Genomic DNA, 22500 nt, shown 5'->3' with positions numbered 1-22500 from the left:
CGTCACTGAACACACCGTGCTGAGACAGGTGGTAGTGTAGGTCCCCTCCTACACACAGTTAATACACGTCACTGAACACACCGTGCTGAGACAGGTGGTAGTGTAGGACCCCTCCTACACACAGTTAATACACGTCACTGAACACACCTTGCTGAGACAGGTGGTAGTGTAGGTCCCCTCCTACACACAGTTAATACACGTCACTGAACACACCGTGCTGAGACAGGTGGTAGTGTAGGTCCCCTCCTACACACAGTTAATACACGTCACTGAACACACCGTGCTGAGACAGGTGGTAGTGTAGGTCCCCTCCTACACACAGTTAATAAACGTCACTGAACACACCGTGCTGAGACAGGTGGTAGTGTAGGTCCCCTCCTACACACAGTTAATAAACGTCACTGAACACACCGTGCTGAGACAGGTGGTAGTGTAGGTCCCCTCCTACACACAGTTAATACACGTCACTGAACACACCGTGCTGAGACAGGTGGTAGTGTAGGTCCCCTCCTACACACAGTTAATACACGTCACTGAACACACCGTGCTGAGACAGGTGGTAGTGTAGGACCCCTCCTACACACAGTTAATACACGTCACTGAACACACCGTGCTGAGACAGGTGGTAGTGTAGGACCCCTCCTACACACAGTTAATAAACGTCACTGAACACACCGTGCTGAGACAGGTGGTAGTGTAGGTCCCCTCCTACACACAGTTAATACACGTCACTGAACACACCGTGCTGAGACAGGTGGTAGTGTAGGACCCCTCCTACACACAGTTAATACACGTCACTGAACACACCGTGCTGAGACAGGTGGTAGTGTAGGTCCCCTCCTACACACAGTTAATAAACGTCACTGAACACACCGTGCTGAGACAGGTGGTAGTGTAGGACCCCTCCTACACACAGTTAATACACGTCACTGAACACACCTTGCTGAGACAGGTGGTAGTGTAGGTCCCCTCCTACACACAGTTAATACACGTCACTGAACACACCGTGCTGAGACAGGTGGTAGTGTAGGTCCCCTCCTACACACAGTTAATACACGTCACTGAACACACCGTGCTGAGACAGGTGGTAGTGTAGGTCCCCTCCTACACACAGTTAATACACGTCACTGAACACACCGTGCTGAGACAGGTGGTAGTGTAGGTCCCCTCCTACACACAGTTAATAAACGTCACTGAACACACCGTGCTGAGACAGGTGGTAGTGTAGGTCCCCTCCTACACACAGTTAATAAACGTCACTGAACACACCGTGCTGAGACAGGTGGTAGTGTAGGTCCCCTCCTACACACAGTTAATACACGTCACTGAACACACCGTGCTGAGACAGGTGGTAGTGTAGGTCCCCTCCTACACACAGTTAATAAACGTCACTGAACACACCGTGCTGAGACAGGTGGTAGTGTAGGTCCCCTCCTACACACAGTTAATAAACGTCACTGAACACACCGTGCTGAGACAGGTGGTAGTGTAGGACCCCTCCTACACACAGTTAATACACGTCACTGAACACACCGTGCTGAGACAGGTGGTAGTGTAGGACCCCTCCTACACACAGTTAATACACGTCACTGAACACACCGTGCTGAGACAGGTGGTAGTGTAGGACCCCTCCTACACACAGTTAATAAACGTCACTGAACACACCGTGCTGAGACAGGTGGTAGTGTAGGTCCCCTCCTACACACAGTTAATACACGTCACTGAACACACCGTGCTGAGACAGGTGGTAGTGTAGGACCCCTCCTACACACAGTTAATACACGTCACTGAACACACCGTGCTGAGACAGGTGGTAGTGTAGGACCCCTCCTACACACAGTTAATACACGTCACTGAACACACCGTGCTGAGACAGGTGGTAGTGTAGGACCCCTCCTACACACAGTTAATACACGTCACTGAACACACCGTGCTGAGACAGGTGGTAGTGTAGGACCCCTCCTACACACAGTTAATACACGTCACTGAACACACCATGCTGAGACAGGTGGTAGTGTAGGACCCCTCCTACACACAGTTAATACACGTCACTGAACACACCGTGCTGAGACAGGTGGTAGTGTAGGTCCCCTCCTACACACAGTTAATACACGTCACTGAACACACCGTGCTGAGACAGGTGGTAGTGTAGGACCCCTCCTACACACAGTTAATACACGTCACTGAACACACCGTGCTGAGACAGGTGGTAGTGTAGGTCCCCTCCTACACACAGTTAATAAACGTCACTGAACACACCGTGCTGAGACAGGTGGTAGTGTAGGACCCCTCCTACACACAGTTAATACACGTCACTGAACACACCTTGCTGAGACAGGTGGTAGTGTAGGTCCCCTCCTACACACAGTTAATACACGTCACTGAACACACCGTGCTGAGACAGGTGGTAGTGTAGGTCCCCTCCTACACACAGTTAATACACGTCACTGAACACACCGTGCTGAGACAGGTGGTAGTGTAGGACCCCTCCTACACACAGTTAATACACGTCACTGAACACACCGTGCTGAGACAGGTGGTAGTGTAGGTCCCCTCCTACACACAGTTAATACACGTCACTGAACACACCGTGCTGAGACAGGTGGTAGTGTAGGTCCCCTCCTACACACAGTTAATACACGTCACTGAGTGTAACCGTCCCTTCCCCCACACACAGGGGCGAGTCAGCAGGACACAGGGGCGAGTCAGCAGGACACAGGGGCGAGTCAGCAGGACACAGGGGCGAGTCAGCAGGACACAGGGGCGAGTCAGCAGGACACAGGGGCGAGTCAGCAGGACACAGGGGCGAGTCAGCAGGACACAGGGGCGAGTCAGCAGGACACAGGGGCGAGTCAGCAGGACACAGGGGCGAGTCAGCAGGACACAGGGGCGAGTCAGCAGGACACAGGGGCGAGTCAGCAGGACACAGGGGCGAGTCAGCAGGACACAGGGGCGAGTCAGCAGGACACAGGGGCGAGTCAGCAGGACACAGGGGCGAGTCAGCAGGACACAGGGGCGAGTCAGCAGGACACAGGGGCGAGTCAGCAGGACACAGGGGCGAGTCAGCAGGACACAGGGGCGAGTCAGCAGGACACAGGGGCGAGTCAGCAGGACACAGGGGCGAGTCAGCAGGACACAGGGGCGAGTCAGCAGGACACAGGGGCGAGTCAGCAGGACACAGGGGCGAGTCAGCAGGACACAGGGGCGAGTCAGCAGGACACAGGGGCGAGTCAGCAGGACACAGGGGCGAGTCAGCAGGATACAGGGGCGAGTCAGCAGGACACAGGGGCGAGTCAGCAGGACACAGGGGCGAGTCAGCAGGACACAGGGGCGAGTCAGCAGGACACAGGGGCGAGTCAGCAGGACACAGGGGCGAGTCAGCAGGACACAGGGGCGAGTCAGCAGGACACAGGGGCGAGTCAGCAGGACACAGGGGTGAGTCAGCAGGACACAGGGATGAGTCAGCAGGACACAGGGATGAGTCAGCAGGATACAGGGATGAGTCAGCAGGACACAGGGTTGAGTCAGCAGGATACAGGGATGAGTCAGCAGGATACAGGGGTGAGTCAGCAGGATACAGGGATGAGTCAGCAGGATACAGGGATGAGTCAGCAGGATACAGGGATGAGTCAGCAGGACACAGGGATGAGTCAGCAGGATACAGGGATGAGTCAGCAGGATACAGGGATGAGTCAGCAGGATACAGGGATGAGTCAGCAGGACACAATAAGAAGTATGACTCGATCAACATGATCTAGATTCCCCCTGAGACACACTCAGGACAACACAGCACACATATTGATATCAGTGTATGTTTAGAGCTGTAGTCTAATCGATAGCTCAGTCATTGTGTTAACTGCTGTCTAAATGTGATCTATGGTCTGTGTGTGTGTGTGTGTGTGTGTGTGTGTGTGTGTGTGTGTGTGTGTGTGTGTGTGTGTGTGTGTGTGTGTGTGTGTGTGTTTTAACTGCTGTCTAAATGTGATCCATGGTCAGTGTGTGTGTGTGTGTGTGTGTGTGTGTGTGTGTGTGTGTGTAACTGCTGTCTAAATGTGATCTATGGTCAGTGTGTGTGTGTGTTAACTGCTGTCTAAATGTGATCCATGGTCAGTGTGTGTGTGTGTTAACTGCTGTCTAAATGTGATCCATGGTCAGTGTGTGTGTGTGTGTGTGTGTGTGTGTGTGTGTGTGTGTGTGTGTGTGTGTGTGTGTGTGTGTGTGTGTGTGTGTTAACTGCTGTCTAAATGTGATCCATGGTCAGTATGTGTGTGTTAACTGCTGTCTAAATGTGATCTATGGTCAGTGTGTGTGTGTGTGTGTGTTAACTGCTGTCTAAATGTGATCCATGGTCAGTGTGTGTGTGTGTGTGTGTGTGTGTGTGTGTGTGTGTGTGTGTGTGTGTGTGTGTGTGTGTGTGTGTGTGTGTGTGTGTGTGTGTAACTGCTGTCTAAATGTGATCCATGGTCAGTGTGTGTGTGTGTGTAACTGCTGTCTAAATGTGATCTATGGTCAGTGTATGTGTGTGTGTGTGTGGTAACTGCTGTCTAAATGTGATCTATGGTCAGTGTATGTGTGTGTGTGTGTGGTAACTGCTGTCTAAATGTGATCCATGGTCAGTGTGTGTGTGTGTGTGTGTGTGTGTGTGTGTGTGTGTGTGTGTGTGTGTGTGTGTGTGTGTGTCTGTGTGTGTGCTACCATCCGCAGACTCTGAATCCATTGGAGATTGTCTGTAGATGGGGATGTAGCCTACTTAACCAGACACACACGTCCGAGAGTGTCAGTTGCACGTCAGCAAAGAGGGACAGAGAGTCATCAGTGATGTCCTGTCCCATTCTGTGTAACCGTGTACTTCAACATGATCCTCAGAGGGACAGACCACTACAATGAGACTCTTCATGGTGACTGGTGTCTCACATGCAGGTTGAACCAGGCGAGACCTGCCACCTTTCAGGAGTCTTACCGTTCATCAGATCCAGAATGAAACAGAGTTTGTCTGGTGTGTGGAAGGCGTACGTCATACACACTATGAACGGACAGTCCTAGAGAAAGAGGGGAAGTTTTTAAATGATAATGTCAGACAGGTGATCTGAAAATGTGCTGTGTATGTATGTGAACACACACAGTCAAGTAGGAAAGGTCTGTGTGTCTGTGCTAAGATAGTCGGGCAAAGCTCAATCTGAAAATGATACTCCCTTGTACTGGGTATGTGAATATACATATGTATAGAAAGAGTGGACAGAAAGCTGTGTGTCAGACTCACCCCTGTGCTGACGAGGGACAACATGATTCTCTCGTTCAGAGCCAGAGTCTCTCCCTGCTTCATCTTGATCCTCTTCTTATCCAAACACTTCATGGCATACCTGACACACACACACACACACACACACACACACACACACACACACACACACACACACACACACACACACACACACACACACACACACACACACATATTAACATGTCTTGGACCTTACTGTTTATTTCCTCCACTTTAACCATCCCTCTTTCTCTGCAGTTGTTCATGCTCCTGCGCTACTCACATCTTGCCGGTGTCAGCCTTCCTGCAGCCGTACACCTCCCCGAAACCCCCTCGACCAATGATACGATGGACACTGAAGTCATTCATCGTCAACTGAAGAGAGGCGAGAGAGATAGAGTGAGGGGGAGATGTAGAACGAGCGAGATGGAGAGAGAGAACAAGACAGAGAGAGAAGCTGATCTGATGTTACACTTCAGGCAATAGGCAATAAGAAGAGGTGAAAGAAAGGCCTTTCACAGGCAAAACATCACCACAATCCATACAGTAAGTTAGAATAACACCCACACATACAAAACACAACTCACATGGATGTTCAGCTCCACGTTCTTCCACTGACAGAAACGAGTGAACTTGTCACTGATGAAAGAGAGAAAAAAGAAAGATGAGGTGAGGTAGAGAGAGACAGAAGGAAAGTGTGGCCCAGTGGACTAAGGCACTGCATCTCAGTGCAATAGGCGTCACTAGAGCCCCTGGTTCGAATCCAGGCTGTATCACAACCGGCCTTGATTGGGAGTCCCATAGAGCGGCGCACAATTGGCCCAGCGTCGTCCGGGTTTGGCCGGTGTAGGCCGTCATTGTAAATAAGAATTTGTTCTTAACTGATTTGCCTAGTTAAACAAAGGTTCAATAAAACATGTATAAAATAGTCCCCGGCCTGCTGACTGTGGGAGTGTGGAGAAACTCGTTTCCGTTTCCGTTTCGACACAAATGGATAATAAAGCACTTTCTTCTAAATCTGGAGACAATGAAAACATGTATTACTCTGTCCAGTATGCAACATATTTATTCTCCCCCCCTCCTCCCTCTCGTCTCCTCCCTCTCCCACCCGTCTCACCTCTCTATGAACTTGCAGAAGATCATCCCTCGCAGACTGTCACAGATCTCCACTATGTACGGCTGAACACAAACAGGAGTTCGTGAGTCTGTGCGTTTCAAGTTTCAACGTTTTATTGTCGATGCACAGGACACAGCAGGTGTAAAACAGTACAGTGAAATGCTTAACTTGTGAGTTCTTTCCCAACTATGCACAATAAATGTAGTAATATAGATAAGAAGAAGTACGTGAAATACAAGAAGAAAAAAAGGTCAATGCCAGTACCATCATTACAATGTGCAGGGCTACTGGAGTGATTGAGGTAGGTATGTTCATTTAACAGGGCTACTGGAGTGATTGAGGTAGGTATGTACATTTAACAGGGCTACTGGAGTGATTGAGGTAGGTATGTTCATTTAACATGGCTACTGGAGTGATTGAGGTAGGTATGTTCATTTAACAGGGCTACTGGAGTGATTGAGGTAGGTATGTTCATTTAACAGGGCTACTGGAGTGATTGAGGTAGGTATGTTCATTTAACAGGGCTACTGGAGTGATTGAGGTAGGTATGTACATTTAACAGGGCTACTGGAGTGATTGAGGTAGGTATGTTCATTTAACAGGGCTACTGGAGTGATTGAGGTAGGTATGTTCATTTAACAGGGCTACTGGAGTGATTGAGGTAGGTATGTTCATTTAACAGGGCTACTGGAGTGATTGAGGTAGGTATGTTCATTTAACAGGGCTACTGGAGTGATTGAGGTAGGTATGTTCATTTAACAGGGCTACTGGAGTGATTGAGGTAGGTATGTTCATTTAACAGGGCTACTGGAGTGATTGAGGTAGGTATGTTCATTTAACAGAGCTACTGGAGTGATTGAGGTAGGTATGTTCATTTAACATGGCTACTGGAGTGATTGAGGTAGGTATGTTCATTTAACAGGGCTACTGGAGTGATTGAGGTAGGTATGTTCATTTAACAGGGCTACTGGAGTGATTGAGGTAGGTATGTTCATTTAACAGGGCTACTGGAGTGATTGAGGTAGGTATGTTCATTTAACAGGGCTACTGGAGTGATTGAGGTAGGTATGTTCATTTAACAGGGCTACTGGAGTGATTGAGGTAGGTATGTTCATTTAACAGGGCTACTGGAGTGATTGAGGTAGGTATGTTCATTTAACAGGGCTACTGGAGTGATTGAGGTAGGTATGTACAGTACCAGTAAAAAAGTTAGGACACATTTACTCATTATTTTTTACGATTTTCTACATTGTAGAATAGTGAAGACATCAGAACTATGAAATTACACATATGGAATCATGTAGTAACCCAAAAAATATATTTTAGATTCTTCAAAGAAGCCACCCTTTGCCTTGATGAGAGCTTTGCACACTCTTGGCATTCTCTCAACCAACTTCATGAGATAGTCACCTGGAATGCATTTCAATTAACAGGTGTGCCCTGTTCATTTGTGGAATTTCTTTCCTTCTTAATGTGTTTGAGCCAATCAGTTGTGTTGTGACATGGTAGGGGTGCTATACAGAAGATATCTCTATTTGGTAAAAGACCAAGTCCATATTATGGCAAGAACAGCTCATATAAGCAAAGAGAAACGACAGTCCATCATTACTTTAAGACTGGAAGTTCAGTCAATCTGGAACATTTCAAGAATTTCAAGTGCAGTCTGAAAAAACATCAAGAGCTATGATGAAACTGGCTCTCATGAGGACAGCCAAAGGAAAGGAAGACCCAGTGTTACCTCTGCTGCAGAGGATAAGTTCATTAGTTGCCAGCCTCAGATTGCAGCCCAAATAAATGCTTCACAGAGTTCAAATAACAGACACATCAACTGTTCAGAGGAGACTGTGTGAATCAGGCCTTCATGGTCAAATTGCTGCAAAGAAACCACTACTAAAGGACACCAAAAAGAAGAAGAGACTTGCTTGGGCCAAGAAACACAAGCAATGGACATTAGACTGGTGGAAATCTGTCATTTGCTATGATGAGTCCAAATTTGAGATTTTTGGTTCCAACTGTGTCTTTGTGACACCTTGAAGCATGGAGGAGGAGGTGTGATGGTGCTTTGCTGGTGACACTGTGATTTATTTAGAATTCAAGGCACACTTAACCAGCATGGCTACCACAGCATTCTGCAGCGATATACCATCCCATCTGGTTTGCACTTAAGACTTTCAACAGGACACTTACCCAACACACCTCCAGGCTGTGTAAGGGTTATTTGACCAAGAACGAGAGTGATCGAGTGCTGCATCAGATGAACTGGCCTCCACAATCACATGATCTCAACCCAATTGAGATAGTTTGGGATGAGTTAGACTGCAGAGTGAAGGAAAAGCAGCCAACAAGTGCTCAGCATATGTGGGAACTCCTTCAAGACTGTTGGAAAAGCATTCCAGGTGAAGCTGGTTGAGAGAATGCCAAGAGTGTGCAAAGCTGTCATCAAGGCAAAGAGTGGCTACTTTGAAGAATCTAAAATATATATTTTTTGGGTTACTACATGACTCCATATGTGTTATTTCATTGCTTCGATATCTTCACTATTATTCTACAATGTAGAAAATAGTAAAATAAATTGAATGAGCAGGTGTGTAAAAACGTTTGACTGGTACTGTACATGTAAAGAGGAGTACTGGAGGGAATGTGGGAGATATGTACATGTAAACAGGAGTACTAGAGGGATTGTGGTAGATATGTACATGTAAACAGGAGTACTGGAGGGATTGTGGTAGATATGTACATGTAAACAGGAGTACTGGAGGGATTGTGGTAGATATGTACATGTAAACAGGAGTACTGGAGGGATTGTGGTAGATATGTACATGTAAACAAGAGTACTAGAGGGATTGTGGTAGATATGTACATGTAAACAGGAGTACTGGAGGGATTGTGGTAGACATGTACATGTAAACAGGAGTACTGGAGGGATTGTGGTAGACATGTACATGTAAACAGGAGTACTGGAGGGATTGTGGTAGATATGTACATGTAAACAGGAGTACTGGAGGGATTGTGGTAGATATGTACATGTAAACAGGAGTACTAGAGGGATTGTGGTAGATATGTACATGTAAACAGGAGTACTAGAGGGATTGTGGTAGACATGTACATGTAAACAGAGTACTGGAGGGATTGTGGTAGATATGTACATGTAAACAGGAGTACTGGAGGGATTGTGGTAGATATGTACATGTAAACAGGAGTACTGGAGGGATTGTGGTAGATATGTACATGTAAACAGGAGTACTAGAGGGATTGTGGTAGATATGTACATGTAAACAGGAGTACTAGAGGGATTGTGGTAGATATGTACATGTAAACAGGAGTACTAGAGGGATTGTGGTAGATATGTACATGTAAACAGGAGTACTGGAGGGATTGTGGTAGATATGTACATGTAAACAGGAGTACTGGAGGGATTGTGGTAGATATGTACATGTAAACAGAGTACTGGAGGGATTGTGGTAGATATGTACATGTAAACAGGAGTACTGGAGGGATTGTGGTAGATATGTACATGTAAACAGGAGTACTGGAGGGATTGTGGTAGATATGTACATGTAAACAGAGTACTGGAGGGATTGTGGTAGATATGTACATGTAAACAGGGGTACTAGAGGGATTGTGGTAGATATGTACATGTAAACAGGGGTACTAGAGGGATTGTGGTAGATATGTACATGTAAACAGGAGTACTGGAGGGATTGTGGTAGATATGTACATGTAAACAGGAGTACTAGAGGGATTGTGGTAGATATGTACATGTAAACAGGAGTACTGGAGGGATTGTGGTAGATATGTACATGTAAACAGGAGTACTGGAGGGATTGTGGTAGATATGTACATGTAAACAGGAGTACTGGAGGGATTGTGGTAGATATGTACATGTAAACAGGAGTACTGGAGGGATTGTGGTAGATATGTACATGTAAACAGGAGTACTGGAGGGATTGTGGTAGACATGTACATGTAAACAGGAGTACTGGAGGGATTGTGGTAGATATGTACATGTAAACAGGAGTACTGGAGGGATTGTGGTAGATATGTACATGTAAACAGGAGTACTGGAGGGATTGTGGTAGATATGTACATGTAAACAGGAGTACTGGAGGGATTGTGGTAGATATGTACATGTAAACAGGAGTACTGGAGGGATTGTGGTAGATATGTACATGTAAACAGGAGTACTGGAGGGATTGTGGTAGATATGTACATGTAAACAGGAGTACTGGAGGGATTGTGGTAGATATGTACATGTAAACAGGAGTACTAGAGGGATTGTGGTAGATATGTACATGTAAACAGGAGTACTGGAGGGATTGTGGTAGATATGTACATGTAAACAGGGGTACTAGAGGGATTGTGGTAGATATGTACATGTAAACAGGAGTACTGGAGGGATTGTGGTAGATATGTATATGTAAACAGGGGTAAAAGTAACTAGTCGCAGGATAAATACCAATGGTCAGGATAATCATAATAATAGAACTAGGTTAGGCTGTGTGTGTCAGAACCCCACTATGTGGGATCACACAGGAGTTAGATTGGTGATGCAGTTTGTGTGTTCCTTACCTGGAAGAGAGAGGGAGGCACCTGTTTCTTGGCCAGGTGAGTCTGAACGTGGTCCACTGCTTTCTTAGAGAAGGCCTGAGAGAGAGATGGACAGCAAGACAGAGAGAGAAGGGGGAATGGAGAAGAGTGTGGGGGGGTGGAGGAGAGAGAGAGGAGGGTCATGTGACAGTCATTTCCAGTCCAGTATACCATGTAAGTGTTTTAGACAGGTTGGGGTGTTGCATTGTGTTTATTCATGTCAACCTCCTCCCTGAGAGAGGACAACGTTTTAGGGGAGTGTGTTACTGTGTTGGTTTGTGTCCCATGTTGACCTTACATGTGAACAGGAGAGGAGTTCCTTCATGATGTATCCATCATAGATCTGTCTGCTACGACACAACCTCTCCTCTTCAGAGTCCAACTTCTCATAGTCCTTAATCTGATACACACACACACACACACACACACACTTCCTCTGAAACACCATGGAATTAGCCTAATCTCAAACAACTCACATGGCCTTTAATACAACTGACACACACTAGACTTCTGCTCTCTAACCACTGACCACAGAGAGGGAGAGAGCGAGACAGCAAGGGAGAGAGCGAGACAGCGAGGGAGAGAGCGAGACAGCGAGGGAGAGAGCGAGACAGCGAGGGAGAGAGCGAGACAGCGAGGGAGAGAGCGAGACAGAGAGGGAGAGAGCGAGACAGCGAGGGAGAGAGCGAGACAGAAAGGGAGAGAGCGAGACAGAAAGTGAGAGAGCGAGACAGAGAGGGAGAGAGCGAGACAGAGAGGGAGAGAGCGAGACAGAGAGGGAGGGAGAGAGCGAGACAGAGAGGGAGGGAGAGAGCGAGACAGAGAGGGAGGGAGAGAGCGAGACAGAGAGGGAGGGAGAGAGCGAGACAGAAAGGGAGAGAGCGAGACAGAAAGGGAGAGAGCGAGACAGAAAGGGAGAGAGCGAGACAGAAAGGGAGAGAGCGAGACAGAAAGGGCGAGAGCGAGACAGAAAGGGAGAGAGCGAGACAGAAAGGGCGAGAGCGAGACAGAAAGGGAGAGAGCGAGACAGAAAGGGAGAGAGCGAGACAGAAAGGGAGAGAGCGAGACAGAAAGGGAGAGAGCGAGACAGAAAGGGAGAGAGCGAGACAGAGAGGGAGAGAGCGAGACAGAGAGGGAGAGAGCGAGACAGAGAGGGAGAGAGCGAGACAGAAAAGGAGAGAGCGAGACAGAAAGGGAGAGAGCGAGACAGAGAGGGAGAGAGCGAGACAGAGAGGGCGAGACAGAGAGGGCGAGACAGAGAGGGAGAGAGCGAGACAGAGAGGGAGAGAGCGAGACAGAGAGGGAGAGAGCGAGACAGAGAGGGAGAGAGCGAGACAGAGAGGGCGAGAGCGAGACAGAGAGGGCGAGAGCGAGACAGAGAGGGAGAGAGCGAGACAGAAAGGGAGGGAGAGAGCGAGACAGAAAGGGAGGGAGAGAGCGAGACAGAAAGGGCGAGAGCGAGACAGAAAGGGCGAGAGCGAGACAGAAAGGGCGAGAGCGAGACAGAAAGGGCGAGAGCGAGACAGAAAGGGAGAGAGCGAGACAGAAAGGGAGAGAGCGAGACAGAAAGGGAGAGAGCGAGACAGAAAGGGAGAGAGCGAGACAGAGAGGGAGAGAGCGAGACAGAGAGGGAGAGAGCGAGACAGAGAGGGAGAGAGCGAGACAGAGAGGGAGAGAGCGAGACAGAGAGGGAGAGAGCGAGACAGAGAGGGAGAGAGCGAGACAGAGAGGGAGAGAGCGAGACAGAGAGGGAGAGAGCGAGACAGAGAGGGAGAGAGCGAGACAGAGAGGGAGAGAGCGAGACAGAGAGGGAGAGAGCGAGACAGAGAGGGAGAGAGCGAGACAGAAAGGGAGAGAGCGAGACAGAAAGGGAGAGAGCGAGACAGAAAGGGAGAGAGCGAGACAGAAAGGGAGAGAGCGAGACAGAAAGGGAGAGAGCGAGACAGAAAGGGAGAGAGCGAGACAGAGAGGGAGAGAGCGAGACAGCGAGGGAGAGAGCGAGACAGAGAGGGAGAGAGCGAGACAGAGAGGGAGAGAGCGAGACAGAAAGGGAGAGAGCGAGACAGAGAGGGAGGGAGAGAGCGAGACAGAGAGGGAGGGAGAGAGCGAGACAGAGAGGGAGGGAGAGAGCGAGACAGAGAGGGAGGGAGAGAGCGAGACAGAGAGGGAGGGAGAGAGCGAGACAGAAAGGGCGAGAGCGAGACAGAAAGGGCGAGAGCGAGACAGAAAGGGCGAGAGCGAGACAGAAAGGGCGAGAGCGAGACAGAAAGGGCGAGAGCGAGACAGAAAGGGCGAGAGCGAGACAGAAAGGGCGAGAGCGAGACAGAAAGGGAGAGAGCGAGACAGAGAGGGAGAGAGCGAGACAGAGAGGGAGAGAGCGAGACAGAGAGGGAGAGAGCGAGACAGCGAGGGAGAGAGCGAGACAGCGAGGGAGAGAGCGAGACAGAAAGGGAGAGAGCGAGACAGAGAGGGAGAGAGCGAGACAGAGAGGGAGAGAGCGAGACAGAAAGGGAGAGAGCGAGACAGAGAGGGAGAGAGCGAGACAGAGAGGGAGAGAGCGAGACAGAAAGGGAGAGAGCGAGACAGAGAGGGAGAGAGCGAGACAGAGAGGGAGAGAGCGAGACAGAGAGGGAGAGAGCGAGACAGAGAGGGAGAGAGCGAGACAGAAAGGGAGAGAGCGAGACAGAAAGGGAGAGAGCGAGACAGAGAGGGAGAGAGCGAGACAGAGAGGGAGAGAGCGAGACAGAGAGGGAGAGAGCGAGACAGAGGGAGAGAGCGAGACAGCGAGGGAGAGAGCGAGACAGCGAGGGAGAGAGCGAGACAGCGAGGGAGAGAGCGAGACAGAGAGGGAGAGAGCGAGACAGAGAGGGAGAGAGCGAGACAGAGAGGGAGAGAGCGAGACAGAGAGGGAGAGAGCGAGACAGAGAGGGAGAGAGCGAGACAGAGAGGGAGAGAGCGAGACAGAGAGGGAGAGAGCGAGACAGAAAGAGAGAGCGAGACAGAAAGGGAGAGAGCGAGACAGAAAGGGAGAGAGCGAGACAGAAAGGGAGAGAGCGAGACAGAAAGGGAGAGAGCGAGACAGAGAGGGAGGGAGAGAGCGAGACAGAGAGGGAGGGAGAGAGCGAGACAGAGAGGGAGAGAGCGAGACAGAAAGGGAGAGAGCGAGACAGAAAGGGAAAGAGCGAGACAGAAAGGGAGAGAGCGAGACAGAAAGGGAGAGAGCGAGACAGAGAGGGAGAGAGCGAGACAGAGAGGGAGAGAGCGAGACAGAGAGGGAGAGAGCGAGACAGAGAGGGAGAGAGCGAGACAGAGAGGGAGAGAGCGAGACAGAGGGAGAGAGCGAGACAGAGAGGAAGAGAGCGAGACAGAGAGGGAGAGAGCGAGACAGAAAGGGAGAGAGCGAGACAGAAAGGGAGAGAGCGAGACAGAAAGGGAGAGAGCGAGACAGAAAGGGAGAGAGCGAGACAGAAAGGGAGAGAGCGAGACAGAAAGGGAGAGAGCGAGACAGAGAGGGAGAGAGCGAGACAGAGAGGGAGAGAGCGAGACAGAGAGGGAGAGAGCGAGACAGCGAGGGAGAGAGCGAGACAGCAAGGGAGAGAGCGAGACAGCAAGGGAGAGAGCGAGACAGAAAGGGATGAGCGAGACAGCAAGGGAGAGAGCGAGACAGAAAGGGAGAGAGCGAGACAGAAAGGGAGAGAGCGAGACAGCGAGGGAGAGAGCGAGACAGAGAGGGAGAGAGCGAGACAAAGAGGGAGAGAGCGAGACAGAAAGGGAGAGAGCGAGACAGAAAGGGAGAGAGCGAGACAGAAAAGGAGAGAGCGAGACAGAAAGGGAGAGAGCGAGACAGAAAGGGAGAGAGCGAGACAGAGAGGGAGAGAGCGAGACAGAGAGGGAGAGAGCGAGACAGAGAGGGAGAGAGCGAGACAGAGAGGGAGAGAGCGAGACAGAAAGGGAGAGAGCGAGACAGAAAGGGAGAGAGCGAGACAGAGAGGGAGAGAGCGAGACAGAGAGGGAGAGAGCGAGACAGAGAGGGAGAGAGCGAGACAGAAAGGGAGAGAGCGAGACAGAGAGGGAGAGAGCGAGACAGAAAGGGAGAGAGCGAGACAGAGAGGGAGAGAGCGAGACAGAGAGGGAGGGAGAGAGCGAGACAGAGAGGGAGGGAGAGAGCGAGACAGAGAGGGAGAGAGCGAGACAGAAAGGGAGAGAGCGAGACAGAAAGGGAGAGAGCGAGACAGAAAGGGAGAGAGCGAGACAGAGAGGGAGAGAGCGAGACAGAGAGGGAGAGAGCGAGACAGAGAGGGAGAGAGCGAGACAGAGAGGGAGAGAGCGAGACAGAGAGGGAGAGAGCGAGACAGAGAGGGAGAGAGCGAGACAGAGAGGGAGAGAGCGAGACAGAGAGGGAGAGAGCGAGACAGAAAGGGAGAGAGCGAGACAGAAAGGGAGAGAGCGAGACAGAAAGTGAGAGAGCGAGACAGAAAGGGAGAGAGCGAGACAGAAAGGGAGAGAGCGAGACAGAAAGGGAGAGAGCGAGACAGAGAGGGAGAGAGCGAGACAGAGAGGGAGAGAGCGAGACAGAGAGGGAGAGAGCGAGACAGCGAGGCAGAGAGCGAGACAGCAAGGGAGAGAGCGAGACAGCAAGGGAGAGAGCGAGACAGAAAGGGATGAGCGAGACAGCAAGGGAGAGAGCGAGACAGAAAGGGAGAGAGCGAGACAGAAAGGGAGAGAGCGAGACAGCAAGGGAGAGAGCGAGACAGAAAGGGAGAGAGCGAGACAGAGAGGGAGAGAGCGAGACAGAGAGGGAGAGAGCGAGACAGAGAGGGAGAGAGCGAGACAAAGAGGGAGAGAGCGAGACAGAAAGGGAGAGAGCGAGACAGAAAGGGAGAGAGCGAGACAGAAAAGGAGAGAGCGAGACAGAAAGGGAGAGAGCGAGACAGAAAGGGAGAGAGCGAGACAGAGAGGGAGAGAGCGAGACAGAGGGAGAGAGCGAGACAGAGAGGGAGAGAGCGAGACAGAAAGGGAGAGAGCGAGACAGAAAGGGAGAGAGCGAGACAGAGAGGGAGAGAGCGAGACAGAGAGGGAGAGAGCGAGACAGAGAGGGAGAGAGCGAGACAGAGAGGGAGAGAGCGAGACAGAGAGGGAGAGAGCGAGACAGAGAGGGAGAGAGCGAGACAGAGAGGGAGAGAGCGAGACAGAGAGGGAGAGAGCGAGACAGAGAGGGAGAGAGCGAGACAGAAAGGGAGAGAGCGAGACAGAAAGGGAGAGAGCGAGACAGAAAGGGAGAGAGCGAGACAGAAAGGGAGAGAGCGAGACAGAGAGGGAGAGACAGAGGGAGAGGGCGAGACAGAGAGCGAGACAGAGAGGGAGAGAGCGAGACAGAGAGGGAGAGAGCGAGACAGAGAGGGAGAGAGCGAGACAGAGAGGGAGAGAGCGAGACAGAGAGGGAGAGAGCGAGACAGAGAGGGAGAGAGCGAGACAGAGAGGGAGAGAGCGAGACAGAGAGGGAGAGAGCGAGACAGAGAGGGCGAGACAGAGAGGGAGAGAGCGAGACAGAAAGGGAGAGAGCGAGACAGAAAGGGAGAGAGCGAGGCAGAGGGGAGAGAGAGACAGACAGAGGGGAGGGAGAGACAGACAGAGGGGAGGGAGAGAGACAGACAGAGGGGAGGGAGAGAGACAGACAGAGGGGAGGGAGAGAGACAGACAGAGGGGAGGGAGAGAGACAGACAGAGGGGAGAGGGAGAGACAGAGAGGTAGAGAGCGAGACAGAAAGGGAGAGAGCTAGACAGAAAGGGAGAGAGCGAGACAGAGAGGGCGAGACAGAGAGGGAGAGAGCGAGACAGAAAGGGAGAGAGCGAGACAGAAAGGGAGAGAGTGAGACAGAGGGGAGAGAGAGAGACACACAGAGGGGAGAGGGAGAGAGAGAGAGACACAGAGGGGGCAGAGAAAGAGACACACAGAGGGGGCAGAGAGAGAGAGACAGACACAGAGGGGGCAGAGAGAGAGAGACAGACAGAGGGGAGAGAGAGAGACAGAGGGGAGAGAGAGAGAGAGAGAGAGAGGGGAGAGAGAGAGAGAGAGAGAGAGGGGAGAGAGAGAGAGAGAGAGAGAGAGGGGAGAGAGAGAGAGAGAGACAGAGGGGAGAGAGAGAGGCAGAGGGGAGAGAGAGAGAGACAGAGGGGAGGGAGAGAGAGACAGAGGGGAGAGGGAGAGACAGAGAGGTAGAGAGCGAGACAGAAAGGGAGAGAGCGAGACAGAGAGGGAGAGAGCGAGACAGGGAGGGAGAGAACGAGACAGAAAGGGAGAGACAGATTGAGAGAGTGAGAGACAGAGGGAGAGAGTGAGACAGAGAGGAGAGAGAAGAGAGACACACAGAGGGGAGAGAGAGACACACAGAGGGGAGAGAGAGACACACAGAGGGGAGAGAGAGACACAGAGGGGGCAGAGAGAGAGAGACAGAGGGGAGAGAGAGAGAGACAGAGGGGAGAGAGAGAGAGACAGAGGGGAGAGAGAGAGGCAGAGGGGAGAGAGAGAGAGACAGAGGGGAGGGAGAGAGAGACAGAGGGGAGGGAGAGAGAGACAGAGGGGAGAGGGAGAGACAGAGAGGTAGAGAGCGAGACAGCAAGGGAGAGAGCGAGACAGCGAGGGAGAGAGCGAGACAGCGAGGGAGAGAGCGAGACAGCGAGGGAGAGAGCGAGACAGAGAGGGAGAGAGCGAGACAGCGAGGGAGAGAGCGAGACAGAGAGGGAGAGAGCGAGACAGAAAGGGAGAGAGCGAGACAGAAAGGGAGAGAGCGAGACAGAGAGGGAGAGAGCGAGACAGAGAGGGAGAGAGCGAGACAGAGAGGGAGAGAGCGAGACAGAGAGGGAGGGAGAGAGCGAGACAGAGAGGGAGGGAGAGAGCGAGACAGAGAGGGAGGGAGAGAGCGAGACAGAGAGGGAGGGAGAGAGCGAGACAGAAAGGGAGAGAGCGAGACAGAAAGGGAGAGAGCGAGACAGAAAGGGCGAGAGCGAGACAGAAAGGGAGAGAGCGAGACAGAAAGGGAGAGAGCGAGACAGAAAGGGCGAGAGCGAGACAGAAAGGGAGAGAGCGAGACAGAAAGGGAGAGAGCGAGACAGAAAGGGAGAGAGCGAGACAGAAAGGGAGAGAACGAGACAGAAAGGGAGAGAGCGAGACAGAGAGGGAGAGAGCGAGACAGAGAGGGAGAGAGCGAGACAGAGAGGGAGAGAGCGAGACAGAAAAGGAGAGAGCGAGACAGAAAGGGAGAGAGCGCGAGACAGAGAGGGAGAGAGCGAGACAGAGAGGGCGAGACAGAGAGGGCGAGACAGAGAGGGAGAGAGCGAGACAGAGAGGGAGAGAGCGAGACAGAGAGGGAGAGAGCGAGACAGAGAGGGAGAGAGCGAGACAGAGAGGGAGAGAGCGAGACAGAGAGGGCGAGAGCGAGACAGAGAGGGCGAGAGCGAGACAGAGAGGGAGAGAGCGAGACAGAAAGGGAGGGAGAGAGCGAGACAGAAAGGGCGAGAGCGAGACAGAAAGGGCGAGAGCGAGACAGAAAGGGCTAGAGCGAGACAGAAAGGGCTAGAGCGAGACAGAAAGGGCGAGAGCGAGACAGAAAGGGCGAGAGCGAGACAGAAAGGGAGAGAGCGAGACAGAAAGGGAGAGAGCGAGACAGAAAGGGAGAGAGCGAGACAGAAAGGGAGAGAGCGAGACAGAGAGGGAGAGAGCGAGACAGAGAGGGAGAGAGCGAGACAGAGAGGGAGAGAGCGAGACAGAGAGGGAGAGAGCGAGACAGAGAGGGAGAGAGCGAGACAGAGAGGGAGAGAGCGAGACAGAGAGGGAGAGAGCGAGACAGAGAGGGAGAGAGCGAGACAGAGAGGGAGAGAGCGAGACAAAGGGAGAGAGCGAGACAGAGAGGGAGAGAGCGAGACAGAGAGGGAGAGAGCGAGACAGAGAGGGAGAGAGCGAGACAGAGAGGGAGAGAGCGAGACAGAAAGGGAGAGAGCGAGACAGAAAGGGAGAGAGCGAGACAGAAAGGGAGAGAGCGAGACAGAAAGGGGAGAGAGCGAGACAGAAAGGGAGAGAGCGAGACAGAGAGGGAGAGAGCGAGACAGCGAGGGAGAGAGCGAGACAGAGAGGGAGAGAGCGAGACAGAGAGGGAGAGAGCGAGACAGAAAGGGAGAGAGCGAGACAGAAAGGGAGAGAGCGAGACAGAGAGGGAGGGAGAGAGCGAGACAGAGAGGGAGGGGAGAGAGCGAGACAGAGAGGGAGGGAGAGAGCGAGACAGAAAGGGCGAGAGCGGAGACAGAAGAGGAGCGGCGAGAGCGAGACAGAAAGGGCGAGAGCGAGACAGAAAGGGCGAGAGCGAGACAGAAAGGGCGAGAGCGAGACAGAAAGGGCGAGAGCGAGACAGAAAGGGCGAGAGCGAGACAGAAAGGGCGAGAGCGAGACAGAGAGGGAGAGAGCGAGACAGACAGGGAGAGAGCGAGACAGAGAGGGAGAGAGCGAGACAGAGAGGGAGAGAGCGAGACAGCGAGGGAGAGAGCGAGACAGAAAGGGAGAGAGCGAGACAGAGAGGGAGAGAGCGAGACAGAGAGGGAGAGAGCGAGACAGAAAGGGAGAGAGCGAGACAGAGAGGGGGAGAGCGAGACAGAGAGGGAGAGAGCGAGACAGAAAGGGAGAGAGCGAGACAGAGAGGGAGAGAGCGAGACAGAGAGGGAGAGAGCGAGACAGAGAGGGAGAGAGCGAGACAGAAAGGGAGAGAGCGAGACAGAAAGGGAGAGAGCGAGACAGAGAGGGAGAGAGCGAGACAGAGAGGGAGAGAGCGAGACAGAGAGGGAGAGAGCGAGACAGAGAGGGAGAGAGCGAGACAGAGGGAGAGAGCGAGACAGCGAGGGAGAGAGCGAGACAGCGAGGGAGAGAGCGAGACAGCGAGGGAGAGAGCGAGACAGAGAGGGAGAGAGCGAGACAGAGAGGGAGAGAGCGAGACAGAGAGGGAGAGAGCGAGACAGAGAGGGAGAGAGCGAGACAGAGAGGGAGAGAGCGAGACAGAGAGGGAGAGAGCGAGACAGAGAGGGAGAGAGCGAGACAGAGAGGGAGAGAGCGAGACAGAGAGGGAGAGAGCGAGACAGAAAGGGAGAGAGCGAGACAGAAAGAGAGAGCGAGACAGAAAGGGAGAGAGCGAGACAGAAAGGGAGAGAGCGAGACAGAAAGGGAGAGAGCGAGACAGAGAGGGAGAGAGCGAGACAGAGAGGGAGGGAGAGAGCGAGACAGAGAGGGAGAGAGCGAGACAGAGAGGGAGAGAGCGAGACAGAAAGGGAGAGAGCGAGACAGTAAGGGAAAGAGCGAGACAGAAAGGGAGAGAGCGAGACAGAAAGGGAGAGAGCGAGACAGAGAGGGAGAGAGCGAGACAGAGAGGGAGAGAGCGAGACAGAGAGGGAGAGAGCGAGACAGAGAGGGAGAGAGCGAGACAGAGAGGGAGAGAGCGAGACAGAGAGGGAGAGAGCGAGACAGAAAGGGAGAGAGCGAGACAGAAAGGGAGAGAGCGAGACAGAAAGGGAGAGAGCGAGACAGAAAGGGAGAGAGCGAGACAGAAAGGGAGAGAGCGAGACAGAGAGGGAGAGAGCGAGACAGAGAGAGGGAGAGAGCGAGACAGAGAGGGAGAGAGCGAGACAGAGAGGGAGAGAGCGAGACAGCGAGGGAGAGAGCGAGACAGCAAGGGAGAGAGCGAGACAGCAAGGGAGGAGAGAGCGAGACAGAAAGGGAATGAGCGAGACAGCAAGGGAGAGAGCGAGACAGAAAGGGAGAGAGCGAGACAGAAAGGGAGAGAGCGAGACAGCAAGGGAGAGAGCGAGACAGAAAGGGAGAGAGCGAGACAGAGAGGGAGAGAGCGAGACAGAGAGGGAGAGAGCGAGACAAAGAGGGAGAGAGCGAGACAGAAAGGGAGAGAGCGAGACAGAAAGGGAGAGAGCGAGACAGAAAAGGAGAGAGCGAGACAGAAAGGGAGAGAGCGAGACAGAAAGGGAGAGAGCGAGACAGAAAGGGAAGAGAGCGAGACAGAGAGGGAGAGAGCGAGACAGAGGGGAGAGAGCGAGACAGAGAGGGAGAGGAGCGAGACAGAAAGGGAGAGAGCGAGACCAGAAAGGGAGAGAGCGGAGGACAGAGAGGGAGGAGAGCGAGGACAGAGGAGAGCGAGACAGAGAGGGAGGAGAGCGAGACAGAAAGGGGGAGAGCGAGACAGAGAGGGAGGAGAGCGAGACAGGAAAGGGAGAGAGCGAGACAGAAAGGGGAGAGAGCGAGACAGAAAGGGAGAGAGCGAGACAGAAAGGGAGAGAGCGAGACAGAGAGGGAGAGACAGAGGGGAGAGGGCGAGACAGAGAGCGAGACAGAGAGGGGAGGAGAGCGAGACAGAGAGGGAGAGAGCGAGACAGAGAGGGGAGGAGAGCGAGACAGAGAGGGAGAGAGCGAGACAGAGAGGGAGGAGAGCGAGACAGAGAGGGGAGAGAGCGAGACAGAGAGGGAGAGGAGAGCGAGACAGAGAGGGAGAGAGCGAGACAGAGAGGGAGAGAGCGAGACAGAGAGGGCGAGACAGAGAGGGAGAGAGCGAGACAGAAAGGGAGATGAGCGAGGACAGAAAGGGAGAGAGCGAGGCAGAGGGGAGAGAGAGACAGACAGAGGGGAGGGAGAGACAGACAGAGGGGAGGGACAGAAAGAGGGAGGACAGACAGAGGGGAGGGACAGAGACAGACAGAGGGGAGGGGAGGAGAGACAGACAGAGGGGAGGGAGAGAGACAGACAGAGGGGAGAGGGAGAGACAGAGAGGTAGAGAGGCGAGACAGAAAGGGAGAGAGCTAGACAGAAAGGGAGAGAGCTGAGACAGAGAGGGCGAGACAGAGAGGGAGGAGAGCGAGACAGAAAAGGGAGGGAGAGCGAGACAGAAAGGGAGAGAGAGGTGAGACAGAGGGGAGAGAGAGAGACACACAGAGGGGGAGAGGGAGAGAGAGAGAGAGACACAGAGGGGGGCAGGAGAAAGAGACACACAGAGGGGGGCAGAGAGAGAGAGACAGACACAGAGGGGGCAGAGAGAGAGAGACAGACAGAGGGGAGAGAGAGAGACAGAGGAGAGGAGAGAGAGAGAGACCAGAGGGGAGAGAGAGAGAGAGCGAGAGCGGGGAGGAGAGAGAGAGAGAGAGAGAGAGGGGAGAGAGAGAGAGAGAGAGAGAGGGGAGAGAGAGGAGAGAGAGACAGAGGGGGAGAGAGAGAGGCAGAGGGGAGAGAGAGAGAGACAGAGGGGAGGGAGAGAGAGACAGAGGGGAGAGGGAGAGACAGAGAGGTAGAGAGCGAGACAGAAAGGGAGAGAGCGAGACAGAGAGGGAGAGAGCGAGACAGGGAGGGAGAGAACGAGACAGAAAGGGAGAGACAGATTGAGAGAGTGAGAGACAGAGGGAGAGAGTGAGACAGAGAGGAGAGAGAAGAGAGACACACAGAGGGAGAGAGAGAGGGACACAGAGGGGAGAGAGAGAGACACACAGAGGGGGAGAGAGAG

At 52.6% G+C, this 22500-nt stretch overlaps 1 protein-coding gene across 3 annotated transcripts in view; it reads right to left on the bottom strand.

Moving 5' to 3' along the window:
* LOC129818102 (beta-adrenergic receptor kinase 2-like) overlaps positions 1 to 22500 on the bottom strand; it is a 106253-nt gene that overhangs the window by 20876 nt on the left and 62877 nt on the right. For all 3 annotated transcript variants that reach the window (XM_055873665.1, XM_055873666.1, XM_055873667.1), the window contains exons 4-10: positions 11263 to 11364; positions 10947 to 11021; positions 6378 to 6439; positions 5848 to 5899; positions 5544 to 5635; positions 5261 to 5360; positions 4961 to 5039 (exon numbers count right to left, since the gene is read on the bottom strand). In XM_055873665.1, the coding sequence (XP_055729640.1) occupies positions 4961 to 5039; positions 5261 to 5360; positions 5544 to 5635; positions 5848 to 5899; positions 6378 to 6439; positions 10947 to 11021; positions 11263 to 11364 (562 nt within the window). The remainder of the gene's footprint in view (positions 1 to 4960; positions 5040 to 5260; positions 5361 to 5543; positions 5636 to 5847; positions 5900 to 6377; positions 6440 to 10946; positions 11022 to 11262; positions 11365 to 22500) is intronic.

The sequence above is a fragment of the Salvelinus fontinalis genome, chromosome 21, assembly GCF_029448725.1.
Source record: "Salvelinus fontinalis isolate EN_2023a chromosome 21, ASM2944872v1, whole genome shotgun sequence".
Classification (NCBI taxonomy): domain Eukaryota; kingdom Metazoa; phylum Chordata; class Actinopteri; order Salmoniformes; family Salmonidae; genus Salvelinus; species Salvelinus fontinalis.
This window is presented reverse-complemented; position numbering and strand designations above follow the sequence as displayed.